A 13,710-nucleotide genomic window follows, 5' to 3' on the forward strand; every position below is an offset into this window, starting at 1 on the left:
GACAGTGTCTGGTCGTAGTTGCAACTCTTTAGACGGCACACGCCTCGACTGACAGCGGTCAGTTGCCGAAACCTCCGGGAGTAAAACACTGATTCCGCGTATCGCCTGCGCGTGGCCTCCCAGTACCTCGCGGGGCATCTTAATGATGCAGTAGGTGGGTGGCACGGTGCTCGTTGCTTGCCCTCTCTGCATGTCTACGTGGCTAAAGTAGGTGGCTCGCAAATGCGCGGCCACCTATCAGCGCTTTTCACCTTATGCGAGTAAAACTCCCTTCCAGCGCCTCACGTGACGTTGGTCCACCCTTACATTGGTAGCTCTGCCGACCTGACCAAGTGGGGGGAGGTCAACCTCGACGCCCTCCATGTTGCAGCGTTGGAGAAGATTCGCAAACACCGGGCTGGATATGCCATGACTGTAGTAGAGTTTTATAAGGTAAAAAGTGCCTCAAGCAAAACAAAGCAGGAACAAGCTAAACCTGCATGCACACAGCGCACAGCGAGAAGCTGCACAAACACACGAGTACTCCTCCTTGAGCGTTCATCCCTCTTGCCATCTCGACGGACGGTACCCTGCATCCTGACACCCTCCGCTTCATCTGGTATCTGGCGGACATCATTGCTCAGCGCTCGATGCCTCTTGAGGATGCGGCGTTTGGTCGGCACTTCGTTCCTGATGATGGACCTGCTGCTGAGGTCTTGGCTCGCAAACGCGCCGCCACCTATGGCACTTTTTACCTTCTGCCAGTAAATCCTATGCCGAATCCATTGTGTCCACCTATCGGTGCCAGGGCAGTGCCGCGTCTGGGTGCCAGCAGTGCTGGTTCTTTTCGGGCTTGTGTTTTGTGTGTGATTGTGCAGCTTCTCGCTGTGCGCTGTGTGCCAGGAGGTTTAGCTTGTTCCTGCTTTGTTTTGCTTGAGGCACTTTTTACCTTCCGCTTTGACCTCTCTGTCCACCTGGCGCTTGAGAAATACCACCGCTTTGCTTGAGGCACTTTTTACCTTCTGCCAGTAAATCCTATATCCTCCACCGCTGGCCTTCCTCGCAGTACCTCGCCGCGCATCCCGACCTGCTAGAGTTTGCGAGGTTCAAGCGGGAGCTTCCGCAGTAAATCCTATACCACCGCATAGTCGGGGAGGGGACGAGTTCACGCCCTCTGAGGGTCTACACCCTTCTGCCAGTAAATCCACTACCTACACCCCGCTGTTTACTATACGGCTATCGCTCGCTTCCTCGCTTGGTACTCTGACCAGCCCATGTCCCGGACCCTGCATAGTCGAGGAGGGGACGAGTTCACGCCCTCTGAGGGTCTACACCCCGCTGTTTACTATACGGCTATCGCTCGCTTCCTCGCTTGGTACTCTGACCAGCCCATCTCCCGGACGCTGACCTCTCCTCCTGCATGCTCCTGCTGCTTGTTGCTTGATTGCTTGACCCTTCGGCTGCTTGTCTGCGCGGCTTCGCGCTTGGGCTGGCGCTGCCGCGTCTGGGTGCCAGCAGTGCTGGTTCTTTTCGGGCTTGTGTTTTGTGTGTGTTTGTGCAGCTTCTCGCTGTGGACTGTGTACCTGCCGGTTCAGCTTGTTCCTGCTTTGTTTTGCTTGAGGCACTTTTTATCTTCTGCCAGTAAATCCTATATACTCCTCATAGCCTGGACGTTCACTGCTCGAGATCTCTCCGTGCCCAGAAGCATCCTCTGGCGACCTTCTTCGTTGAGGCGCACGACTTCGTTCATAATGCTGGAGCGATCCTCTACCGTCGTGTCAAGGCTCCTGCACCGGCTGCAGATGGCGCGGCGATCCCACCTGCCCCGGCTGCTGTGCCTGATGACGCAGGACGCCCCCCGGCATCTGTGGTACACATCCCTGGTTTGCGCGCTCTCGTCGACTCGTCTCATGAGCACTTCATTCCTCCGCCTGCGCAGCGAAATGTGACTCCTCTTGTCATGCGCGTCTTCCCTCGCCATGTGCATGCTCGCGCTGCGCTGACCGATCAGCAGCGTGATATCCTCACCTTGCACAGCCGCAGGACACACTCGCTCAAGTCGCAGGATAGGGTCTTGCAGTCTACCATCTTCGCTCATTTTCCTGAGCGAGACCTGAGCCACTCTCCGATGCGAGTCTCGAGCTACTACCCCCTCAAGGCCTTCCCGCACCGCTATGCTCAGATGCTCGACTGCTATCTCCATGGCATGCCGATCTGCCAGTGTCCGACGGAATGTGATGGATGTCAGCGCGAGCTCGATCCCTCCGTTGCTGCACATCATCTCCAGACCTGCAAACGCCGATTCTCCAAGCTTCCCACGGCGCATGACAACCTTACTCGTACGATTCGGTCGATGCTGAACGAAGCTGGTCTTCAGAGCGTCATCGATACAGTGGGGGATCCTCGTTCTCGACGGCAGGTACCCTCCCATCCTCATGGCCGCAAGATGAAGGGCGATATCCACATTCCTGGAATCCGCGATCGAGGGTCCGAGCAGTACGAGGGCTTGATGGCGGACGTGACGTTGGTCCACCGTTACATTGGTAGCTCTGCCGACCTGACCAAGTGGGGGGAGGTCAACCTCGACGCCCTCCATGTTGCAGCGTCTGAGAAAATTCGCAAACACCGCGCTGCATATGCCATGACTACTCCTCCTCGAGCGTTCATCCCTCTTGCCATCTCGACGGACGGTACCCTGCATCCTGACACCCTCCGCTTCATCTGGTATTTGGCGGACATCATTGCTCAGCGCTCAATGCCCCAGGATGCGGCGTTTGGTCGGCACTTCGTGCCTGATGACGGACCTGCTGCTGAGGTCTTGGCTCGCAAACGCGCCGCCACCTATCAGCGCCTCACCATGCAGCTTACGCTGGAAGCGCTCTTGTCTGGTGCGAGGCGCATGACGCCCTTGCGGGCGCAAGCACTTCTCGAGCCAGAGGACAGCTCCTCCTCGGACTTTGTCGAGTCGCCCGAGGAGTCTTCGCCGGAGGTCTCCGACTCCGATGGGGGACACCCTTCGAGTGGCGCCGACGATCGGCGCGGAGCTGGCGAGGCGTCTCCGTCCCTCACTGTGACGTCGGGTGCCTCCGGAGAGCTCGACACCACTGGGGTGCTTGCTGCTGGTCCGAGCTCGCCTGCTTCCTCCCCGGCATCGGTCGGGTCACGCCGGTCCTTGGGCATTGCCGCGGCGTCCGAGTCGCCGCCGTCACGGGCGGCTACCACTGACTTGGCTACCGCTGACTCGGAGGCTAGCGAGGAGGACTACCTCGAGCGGTACCGTGTTCATGTGTCCAGCCTCCCTCCGTCCGCTGCCCCAGGCGGACACCCGGGCAACGCCGGCTCCTTGTCGGCGGCTGCCCTTTCTCCCTCCGCGGCCGCCCGCTTTGTGGCGGCAGCGGACGTCTCGACTGACAGTGGTCAGTCGGCTGCCTCCGGGTATCGCGTCTAAGGGATTTTCTTCCTCCTGCATGCTCCTGCTGCTTGTTGCTTGATTGCTTGACCCTCAGCGGCTGCTTGTCTGCGCGGCTTCGCGCTTGGGCTGGCGCTGCCGCGTCTGGGTGCCAGCAGTGCTGGTTCTTTTCGGGCTTGTGTTTTGTGTGTGTTTGTGCAGCTTCTCGCTGTGGACTGTGTACCTGCCGGTTCAGCTTGTTCCTGCTTTGTTTTGCTTGAGGCACTTTTTATCTTCTGCCAGTAAATCCTATATCTTCCCGACATCTGTGGTACACATCCCTGGTTTGCGCGCTCTCGTCGACTCGCCTCATGAGCACTTCATTCCTCCCCCTGCGCAGCGAAATGTGACCCCTCTTGTCATGCGCGTCTTCCCTCGACGTTCACTGCTCGAGATCTCCGGAGTCCGTGCCCAGAAGCATCCTCTGGCGACCTTCTTCGTTCAGGTGCACGACTTCGTTCATAATGCTGGAGCGATCCTCTACCGTCGTGTCAAGGCTCCTGCACCGGCTGCAGATGGCGCGGCGATCCCACCTGCCCCGGCTGCTGTGCCTGATGACGCAGGACGCCCCCCGGCATCTGTGGTACACATCCCTGGTTTGCGCGCTCTCGTCGACTCGTCTCATGAGCACTTCATTCCTCCGCCTGCGCAGCGAAATGTGACTCCTCTTGTCATGCGCGTCTTCCCTCGCCATGTGCATGCTCGCGCTGCGCTGACCGATCAGCAGCGTGATATCCTCACCTTGCACAGCCGCAGGACACACTCGCTCAAGTCGCAGGATAGGGTCTTGCAGTCTACCATCTTCGCTCATTTTCCTGAGCGTGACCTGAGCCACTCTCCGATGCGAGTCTCGAGCTACTACCCCCTCAAGGCCTTCCCGCACCGCTATATTTCCCGCACCGCTATGCTCAGATGCTCGACTGCTATCTCCATGGCATGCCAATCTGCCAGTGTCCGACGGAATGTGATGGATGTCAGCGCGAGCTCAATCCCTCCGTTGCTGCACATCATCTCCAGACCTGCAAACGCCGATCCTCCAAGCTTCCCGGCACGGCGCATGACAACCTTACTCGTACGGTACGATTCGGTCGATGCTGAACGAAGCTGGTCTTCAGAGCGTCATCGATACAGTGGGGGATCCTCGTTCTCGACGGCAGGTACCCTCTCATCCTCATGGCCGCAAGATGAAGGGCGATATCCACATTCCTTGAATCGGATGATCCGCGATCGAGGGTCCGAGCAGTACGAGGGCTTGATGGCGGACGTGACGTTGGTCCACCCTTACAGCAACAGCAGCGACCACAACCGCGCGGGCCGAGGGAGCAGCGGCAGTCCGGCCAATCGTCTCAGGAGTCTGAGCCTGCTCCTCCGCCGCGACCTACGCTGTCCCTCACCTCTGCGAGCGAGCGCCAACGACAGTTGGCGATTCATCAGTTCACTGCGGGCCGTGACCTTCATCGGGCGGTACGGACACTACTGAGCTCCGGCATCTACAAGGCTGAATCTTTCGCTGATCTTCTTGCTGAAGCACAAGAGAAGTTCCCTGATGGTGCGTCGCCTGCCTTTGGAAGTGCTTCCGCGGCTCATCTCACCCAGCAAGCGCTTGCAGTACTGCAGGTGGATTTGACTGACATCCTCGACACCACTAGCCTGATCCAGGCGATGATCAAGCGCTACAGCTCCTTTGCGGGGACCGATGACCAAGGGTGGAGGATTCGGCAACACCTGTCACCCCTTTCTAGTCATCCTGCAGCTTTGAAGCTCTACTGCCAACATATCCTCCAAGGGGTCCTTCTTGGCCGGATGCCGGATCTTCTTATTCCTGCCCTGTCAGCCATTCGTCGAGGAGGCAGATTTATTCCCCTCTCCAAGGGAGCTGATAAACCTGGCCTCCGGCCAATTGTCATCGGTTCTGCACACCGTCGACTCGCGACGAAGCTTGCTTTGGCAGCGATTCGCTCATTTCTTGACCAGCACTTCCTCTCGTCTCACCCTCGAGCGATTCAGTTCGGGCTCGATCGAGACGGCTGTCTGAAGTTCTCGCAAACCGCGTCAGCGCTCCTGCCCCTTCACGCTCGCGGTGATGATGAGGATGTTGCCAACCCCACAGTGCTGGTGAGTTTGGATGCAAAGAACGCCTTCAACTCCCTCGACCGCCAGGCTCTCTTCGATGCAATCGAGGGACGTGCGAGTCGCGACTACTTTGATGGGAGCATCACTGAAGGCGCTCGCTTGCGTCACAGTCACTCGGCAGTGCTGTGCAGCAAGTTCCGGCACCGTTTGGGCCGCTTTTTTCAAGTTTTCAACGGCGCCGCCGGGTTACGGTTGCGGCAGGCTGCACGGTGGGCCCGGCGCGGCGTGTGCCCGGCGGTTTGGCTTCAACGGTTGCTGCCAGGCTTTCTTCCCGCCCCCCCCCAGTGGCCGCGCCGGGCGCCGGACAACAGTGCTGCACTCAGTTCGAGTCAGGCCGGGCTTTTTAGCTCATGCGTTTAAACCGTGAGTCAGATCCGAGTCTAGACGTCACACGCCCCGGTGACGGGCACTCGGATTAACTTAGTATGTACTACGGTACGGTACACGGATTCGGGGCCCTTCCGGGAGTCACGTCTTGAACGGTTCTCCCGGGGGGCCGCCCGGCCGCCGGGAGGGCCCCGCGACCCTGAGGCGGCCGGGCCGTGACTCGGGGACCGGGGGCCCGGGCCGCCGGGCCGCCCCGGCGGCACCGGCGGACAGGCGGGCTCGCCGAGTCCGAGTCTCCGCACGGTCGGAGGCTCGGAGACCGGAGTCCCCGCGAAGACTCCTGGGGTATTCAGTGACCGGGTACGGTAAATGAGTACTCACACGGTACTGGCGGTCCGGCGCCGAGCAGCGAGCCTGGGCCCCGGCCCCCGGCGCCGCCGGGCGCCGGGACTCCGAGTGATAGTAGGCTAGTTCAACGGTATCAACAACCGTTACATCATCGAACGGTTCAACGGTTATCCGGAGTTGGGAAAGACTGTCGGACTCTGAGGCAGACGCGAACTTGGAGTCACGGCCCCGGTCGTCCGAGTTATTCCGAAGTTCCGTGATGACTCCTCAGTTCCACGGTCACCCGGTACGTACGGTAAAATGAAAGTACAGATTTAGATTTGAACCTTGTTATGTTTATTCTAAAAATGCTCCACAAAAGTTCTACTCACGTTGAATTTGAATCAACTTTAGGAGAATAAGATTTTTTTAGTCACATCTTGGGGGTTGAGCTAGGGGCACACCCTAGGGGATTGTGTATGGGGTGGGTAATTTCATAAGTGAAGTTTGCACCTCATGGAGGTGGGGTACTGACATGAGGGGGTGGGGTAGTCCTTATTGGTGAAGGAGTCTTGTGGTAAGAATTCAGCCGATTGCACATACGGAAGCGGGGGGTGCTTCTATAACCCCACCAGTTCATATCAAAAACATGTTGAAGTACCGGGTAGTGAGAGAAGCGCGTTACCAAAGACCGGACATTAGGGGTTCCCGTGACCCATACGAGTAGATGTGAATACAGCCGTATCGAACCCTATGGGAACACACGGGTGGGGTGAGTACGTATTCACCGCACGGGTACTTTCACCTATGTCTCAAGGTCAAATAAGGGGTAGGGTCATCAAGGCTGTTTTAAACCGCCAAATAGAGGTTGCTGATTCTCAACAATCCACCCCACCCCTCATTATCATTCCATGGACCCACCTCTCAGAGAAACAGAACAAGGAGCGCAGTTCTCTACAACCCCCAGGACCCCCTGGTACTAGTCCAAGTACCCCTGGTTTGTCCATTTATCTGTTAAAGCTCTACCCCACCTTTTCTTTTGCACGTCCCCTGTTTTATCTTTAGATAGACGTCACAGCCGCTGCTGCCCGGTGGAATTCACGTCAGGGGTAGGGGTGGTGACTGTGAAGTCAAAGAGTCAGGAGATCTGAGGGTAGGGTGGTCTAATCTTTATAAAAAGGACGATGAGGTCTGATGAGTGCGGGGGTACTGACGAGACATGCACGTCCGAGGAGTGAGGGTGGGGTGATGACTAGTAAAAGATAGGGGTACTCTTCTATGACCGCAGGACGTGACACAGGGAATTGTGAGGGTGGGTGTATGATGCAGTACATATAGGAGGGTGGGGTGATCGAAACTTGGGTGGGAATTACCGACGATTGCCTAGCTATGGTAGGGTTATATCAGGGAACAATGTTCTTATTTTTGAGGGGTGGGTAGTTGTGAGTTTGTTTATGGGGTAGGGGGGTGGGGTAGAAGGAAGAGTGGGGTTCTTAGCGAGCAGGGGTGGGGTTGGTGTCAGGAAGATGGTCTCGTCGGTGGCAGCGCGAAATGGATGGAGGGAAGAGCAAGAGAAGGAGAAGGAGAGAGCGAAGAGACTCGAGAGACGATAGATGGAATGCTGACTGATCGTAGAATGCAGGCGACATGCAGGAGGAGGCAGGAAGACTACTCGAGGAGGGCGATAGGTGGCAGAAGGAATGAGATGGGAGTTAGTAGGTAAAAGCTAGGAGATGCGAGATAGTAGATTTGAGGAAGGACAAGAAAGGGAGTTCAGAGGGTAGAGGACAAAACATTGGTTGTAACTGATAGATGATTGAATTGTAGGGCTGGTGTGCAATTTCAATGTTTGATGCTTCACATGGCTGAAGAAGGACATATTCATGCATGATTGATACTGTGAATGCAAAAGAGGACAGGACTATAACTTGAGCAAGAATAGATTTTAAAATACTTCTTGGGGAGTCTTTCAGTGTTGTGGGCTTGGTACGAGTGTTTGCGTACAGAGCCGAAACAACATCAGCACTATCCTTTTCTTTCGCTTCCGTAGCACTTCTGACTTGGCTGATCAGCTTGCTCGTGTTGAACGGAATGGAATGTTGCTCATCCTAGGGAACAATTTTTGTCACTCGATGTTGTCTTGAGGGCGGATGCCAGGTGATCGAACGTAAAGACCTGTTAGGTGCTGGAGCATCCATGCAAGACATGGCTTCATCGCCCTTTGTGAATAGTAAGAGCAGAGCGGAACGGTTGCGTGAGGAGAAGGTAGAGCAGCGCAAGAGGACAAGAGATCTGATCGACCTGCTGGATCCTCTGGTTCCTCTTCAAGATCGGCCGATTTCATCGGAGAAAGGAAGCTTGAAGTCGAGGAGGACGGTTCTGCAGCTGTACGAAGATACAGTAGCCGCTATCAGATCCGTGAAGGTGGGGAATGGAAGTCAGGAGCGAGGTTCGGTGCAGGTTGGCAGCGACAGGAGTGTATCTTCTTTCTTCAGAAGGCTCGATGAGGATCTTCAATCATGCATCGACAGGTGCCGGGTAGAGAAAGAGTACGTTGTGAAGGGCATGATGTCGTCTTCTTTCCTTCAAATCGTGGAGATGGACACACAGGAGTGGACGATCGTAAAAACAAGTGCTGGGTTTGACAATCTCTTTCAAAACTTACCATGCTCGTCGATAGTCGGAGAACGGCTGCCGTTGCTGGTGCACCCCCATGACCTTTGGACGCTTAGGATGCATGACAAGCCGAGAGACCCGGTCGAGATCCGGCTTTCTGTCTTTCGTGGAAACTGCCATGCGTGTATCCGCTGCGAGCTGCATCCTATTACGGCTGAGAACTCGACCTCGACCTTGTTCTTCCTTCGCACTGTGGATGCTCTCCCTTCCATGGTGCCTGACCGTGCCTGGTCCGGCAAGGCTGAGTTTCTCAGCAGCCTCTGCGGTGTGTTCAATTTCGATGACATATGCTCGACGGCATCGCCATGGGAAGTGAGCTCGAGGATGAAAGACTTCGGATTCCCCGAGCAGGTCCAGCTCTCTTCTTCGGCTCTCCTGGCGTCGGAATCTTCACGAGTGGTTCTCGAAGAATACCTGGCGCTGCATGGTGTGGAGCTTCACAGATACGGCGAGCTGCCCCAGGTCTTCTCCCGGATCCTCCAATGGCACTTGTACTTTGATGTGACTGCCGGGGGGATCCCGCGCTTCACGATGCATGTCCGCCTCAAGATGCCGGAGATCGCCGGGTGTAAAATCACCCCTTGGATCAAGCTGCTTCAGGTCACCTTAGACGGTCAACCCAACCAGTCGGCCAAGAACGTAGACTCGCAAGTTCGTTTCTACGCGCAGAGCAACTCGCCTCCTGGAGAGCTGCACATGACTTCTCTCTACTGGCGCAAACGCAAGGACGGATGGAGTTGCTTTCACAACCGGGACTGGATCATGAAGCCCGATCGTTGCAGGATCTTCGGTCAGTTATTTCGATCAGCTCAAGACAAGCTGTTTGAGTTCGAGCATGTGTCTGTACGGGTGGGAGATGTCGACAACCAGCTTTTGAAAGACATCGTTGGCACATAGATAGTGCTCCTAGGTTCTTTGTCCACTTTACATATTCAATGTTTGTCTTTTGTTTTTTGCTCCATTCGCCATGTAAATTGATTGAAGCGGATCCGGTCCCTTCGTCTCTCAACCTAGCCTATCTCCGCTTGTTGTGATCCAATACTTCATCCGGCCAGTCCAGCGCGTCTTTGTCAGGCGTCAAGCCTTGAACCTCGTCGTGTAACGGAGCTTTGCAGCCCAACATCTGCAAGCGAGTCAGGCGAGCAAGGGGAAGGAGCAGCCACGAGCCTGGCAGGTCTGAGGGGTCAGCCGGTAACGATCTTCACCGGAGATTCTTTCCATCACGGCTGAGGCGGCAAGTAAGAGTGAGGGAGGGAGGGAGATGATGGTCACCGATTCCGCAGTTGTTGGGGTTCTGCGTCATCTCGAATTCCTCGACCTGCTCGCTAAATTACCTGGAGGTTCACACAGATTGAGGGAGAGAAGGAAGAGAGGGAGAAGGGAATCAATCAACGGAGTGCTCGAGGGGGAGGGGGACGCGAGAAGAGGGAGAGCGACGTGAAGGGCAGGAGAGAGGACACGCATCTAACCGTCCACTGGAACCAAGCCATCAAGAAGAGCCTCAGGGCGAGACCTGCACCAGACGCGTCAAGAAGGAAGAGAAAGAAGAGGAGGGAGGGGATGAGAGAAGGAAGGGAGGGGAGGAGAGTAGGAGAGGAGGTAGGGCAGGAGGGAGGGGAGGAGAGTAGGAGAGGAGGTAGGGGAGGAGGAAAGGATAGGCAAGAGGGAAGGGACCGTGTGTGACGATGATAACTGTGCAATCTTCTTCGGTGTGGTCTCGTCGCAGCGTGTCAATGAAGCTAGTCACTCGCGTGTAGACGTCTAGACCCGCCTCGCCATCCGGAAACCTGCGGGAGGTCAATGAGAGTGAGGAGGGGGAGGAGGGGGACCTGTAGAAGAACCTCCCGTACTTGTGCCTCTCGTCCTTGCTCTTCTTGATGGACGTCAGGTTCTGTAGGTTCCCGAACTGCTGCTCCGCCATCCTCGGCTCCTCCCGCATCCCTCGCACTTGCTCAGGGTTGAACGCTTGCAGAATCTCCTCGCAGGTCTGGACAGTGCGATAGTAGGGGCTGCGAGCCAACTTACCCACACAGACTACAAGCACAAGCAAGAGAGACTACAAGCATCGGGCAGGCAGCGGTTGTTCGCGTCCCTTGTCTTTTACCTGTAGTAGAAGAAAACATCCGATGCTCCCGCCAGCTCCTTGAGCTTGTGCCCAGCAGCTCGCGCCTGTTGTCGTCCTCGTTGCGTCAGGCTGATGCGCCAGTCTGACACGCGGGTGTAGACGCTGTCGTCGCTGTTCCCCTCGGACTCTCCATGCCGTACCAGCATGATCTTGTTCGGCCTCGGCACCACGTACGCTGCTGTTCTCCCCCACACCTCCTCTAGCGATGAAGCATGCGGACTCCGCACAAGAGGTTTCAGCCGCTGCTCCCCCATGGGACGCAGTAGATAGTGACGCTCCCATATCCCTCCCAGCCCTCCAACCCCACCTGCTGCTCCTCCGCCTCCCTCCCACCCGCCTCCCGTTGCTCTCCCCCAGTTGTCGAAGTCACTCACCGACGAGGGGATGTAGTCAAGCTCCTCCTCCGCCTCCAGATCCTCCCAGCCCTGTCGCTGCTTGTCCGGTTGTTTGCCTCCTCGAGCACCTCCTTGCAGGCCATGCGCTGGTTCTATTCGCTTGAGAACGATCCTTTCCGTCCGTCTACCTCCTTCGTCGAACGTCTGACGTTCAATGTGCGATGTCTTAACGCTCTTGACGCCCTCAACCCTCTCCTCCGCATCTCCTCCTCCTCCTCCTGCGCTGCCTCTACCATCACTCAAGCTTCGTCTTCCTTCTCCTCCTCGTCGCCAACCTGCTCTCGCCCATCCTCCAAGCCTCCGCCACATGCCCGCCGCAAATGCGATGGACCCGACGGGGTAGGGGTAGTGCGGACCTGGTGAACCATAGCCATAAAGAGAGGGGGTACTCTAGTGGGAGGGGGTACTTTAGACGAATTAGGGTAGGGGTAGGGGCATAGAGCAAGGTAGAAATATGACGATCAGAGGGTAGGGGTCCTCAAAATTCTGAAGAAGGAACCGCATCCTACATGGCATGGCGGAAGCGAAGGAGGGAGGGAGGGAGGGAGGAGGGAGGGGAGGGAGGGAGGGGGAGGGATATGGGAGCGCCACTATCTACTGCGTCCCATGGGGGAGCAGCGGCTGAAACCTCTTGTGCGGAGTCCGCATGCTTCATCGCTAGAAGAGGGAGGAGGGAGTGAGGGGAGGGAGTGAGGGGGAAGCAGTTGGGGAGGTTTCAAGTGTGTACAATGACGAAGCTGTCAGACTGTCTCCATGGCGGCGAGACTGGAGGAAGAGGAGCTGGCGAGTCTTGCGCGACTGAGGCTGAAGGGCGAGGGCGAGGGCGAGGAGGGCGAGCACAGCCGACGGTCACGAGGACCTGGAACTTCGCATAGTCCAGCAGCACGAGCTGGCGACGGACAAAGGGAACGAGAGCCGACGGGGGACGGGAGGGGGAGGGAGGGAGTGAAGGTGAGCGGGAGTGACTTCGAGTGGGGGAGGTGCTAGGGGAGGGCTCCTACTCTAAGGTGGTGAGGGCGAGGAGGAAGGCGACGGGGGAGCTGTTTGCGGTGAAGATGGTTGAGAAGGCGCTGGTGCTGCGAGAGAAGAAGCAGAAGTACGTGGTGATGGAGAAAGACGTCCTGAACCGATGCCGCCACCCCAACGTCGTGAAGCTCTTCTGCACCTTCCAGGACCCGCACCGGCTCTTCTTCGTGATGGAGCTCTGCGAGACTGAGCTCTTCCAGCTGCTGCAGGAGAAGGGAAGCTTTGCCCTCCCCTGTGCCCGATTCTTCGCTGCTGAGCTCGCCGTCACCTTGCGGTTCATCCACGGCCAAGCTGTGATGCACAGGTGAGGAGCGACGAAGAGGGAGAGAAGGGGAGGGAGGGGAGGGGAGGAGGAGGGGGAACGGAAGGACAGGAGGAAGGGGAGGGAGGGAGAGGGTTCGGAGGATGGAAGAGGAGGGGGCGCAGAACCGGAAGCAGGGAAGGGAGTGAGGAAGAACAGGATGGAGGGCGGGAGACGGGGAGCGACGGAAAAGCAGAGGGGTAGGAGGCGGAGGCAGAGGAGGGGGATAGAGGCAAGAAGCAAAGGAGTGTAGCAAAGTTTCTTGACAGCACCCCAGGGATTTGAAGCCGGAGAATGTGCTGGTATCGAAGAGCGGACATGTAAAGTTGACAGGTTATGGAGTACTGATCTTCTCCTGTCCTCTTACTCCTCATGCTCTTCTTCTCTTCTTGTCTTCTTTCTCCTCATCTGCCTCGTAGACTTTGGGACGTCAAAAATCATCAGGGACGCAGAGGCGACTAGGAGCAACAGCTTCGTGGGCACAGGTGGCGCAGCGACTTGTGTCCTCCTCTCTCCTCACTTGTGCTGCGATAGCCGAGTACGTGTCGCCCGAGGTGCTCGAGAACGTTGGAGCTACGCAGGCGTCAGACCTCTGGGCCTTCGGTGAGATGGGGGGGAGAGGAGGAGGAGGAGGAGGAGGAGGAGGTGGTGGTGGTGGTGGTGGTGGTGATGCTCATGTCTGGCGTTCCCCCAGGCTGCATGATCTTTCAATTTTTCGCGGGGAGGGTATGCCGCTCCAAGCCCTAACCTTCCCCGCCGTCCCTCCCTCCCTCCTCTTTCTCTCTCCCTCTCTCGCCCATCGTCCCCCTCCCCTCTTCTCCTTGTCTACTTCTCGACTTCCTCAGCTTGTTTCAGGTTCCGTTCAGAGGAGGCTCGGAGTACCTCACCTTTCAGAAGGTTTCCCTCCTCCCTCCTCCCTCCTCCCTCCTCCCTCCTCCTCACCCTTCGCAGATTCTCAAGCTTGACTTCGAGT

General features: G+C 57.1%; 4 protein-coding genes across 4 annotated transcripts; 3 read left to right on the top strand and 1 right to left on the bottom strand.

The window, feature by feature from the left end:
• Nucleotides 1-1,253: 1,253 nt before the first annotated feature.
• On the top strand, nucleotides 1,254-4,615 carry GUITHDRAFT_116199 (hypothetical protein; the record flags this gene model as incomplete). The annotated part of the gene is made up of 6 exons (XM_005824645.1): nucleotides 1,254-1,354; nucleotides 1,541-1,568; nucleotides 1,682-3,414; nucleotides 3,486-3,536; nucleotides 3,590-4,504; nucleotides 4,543-4,615. The coding sequence occupies 6 exons, from the start codon at nucleotides 1,254-1,256 to the stop codon at nucleotides 4,613-4,615; spliced, it is 2,901 nt and encodes a 966-aa protein (XP_005824702.1).
• Nucleotides 4,616-8,419: 3,804 nt separating this feature from the next.
• Nucleotides 8,420-9,787, top strand: GUITHDRAFT_144846 (hypothetical protein; the record flags this gene model as incomplete). The annotated part of the gene is made up of 1 exon (XM_005824646.1): nucleotides 8,420-9,787. One exon carries the CDS (start codon nucleotides 8,420-8,422, stop codon nucleotides 9,785-9,787), a length of 1,368 nt encoding a protein of 455 aa, XP_005824703.1.
• Nucleotides 9,788-9,905: 118 nt separating this feature from the next.
• Nucleotides 9,906-11,161, bottom strand: GUITHDRAFT_158572 (hypothetical protein; the record flags this gene model as incomplete). The annotated part of the gene is made up of 6 exons (XM_005824647.1): nucleotides 9,906-9,973; nucleotides 10,163-10,208; nucleotides 10,360-10,403; nucleotides 10,565-10,677; nucleotides 10,720-10,899; nucleotides 10,995-11,161. 6 exons carry the CDS (start codon nucleotides 11,159-11,161, stop codon nucleotides 9,906-9,908), a joined length of 618 nt encoding a protein of 205 aa, XP_005824704.1.
• A 1,265-nt stretch (nucleotides 11,162-12,426) lies between these two features.
• On the top strand, nucleotides 12,427-13,640 carry GUITHDRAFT_47873 (hypothetical protein; the record flags this gene model as incomplete). Its single annotated transcript, XM_005824648.1, has 6 exons — nucleotides 12,427-12,740; nucleotides 13,015-13,070; nucleotides 13,157-13,222; nucleotides 13,272-13,340; nucleotides 13,432-13,463; nucleotides 13,593-13,640. Coding segments are annotated over 6 exons (585 nt in total), but the record flags the coding sequence as incomplete, so codon positions are not given.
• Between the last annotated feature and the right edge of the window lie 70 nt (nucleotides 13,641-13,710).

Source organism: Guillardia theta (genome assembly GCF_000315625.1).
Source record: "Guillardia theta CCMP2712 unplaced genomic scaffold GUITHscaffold_92, whole genome shotgun sequence".
Classification (NCBI taxonomy): domain Eukaryota; class Cryptophyceae; order Pyrenomonadales; family Geminigeraceae; genus Guillardia; species Guillardia theta.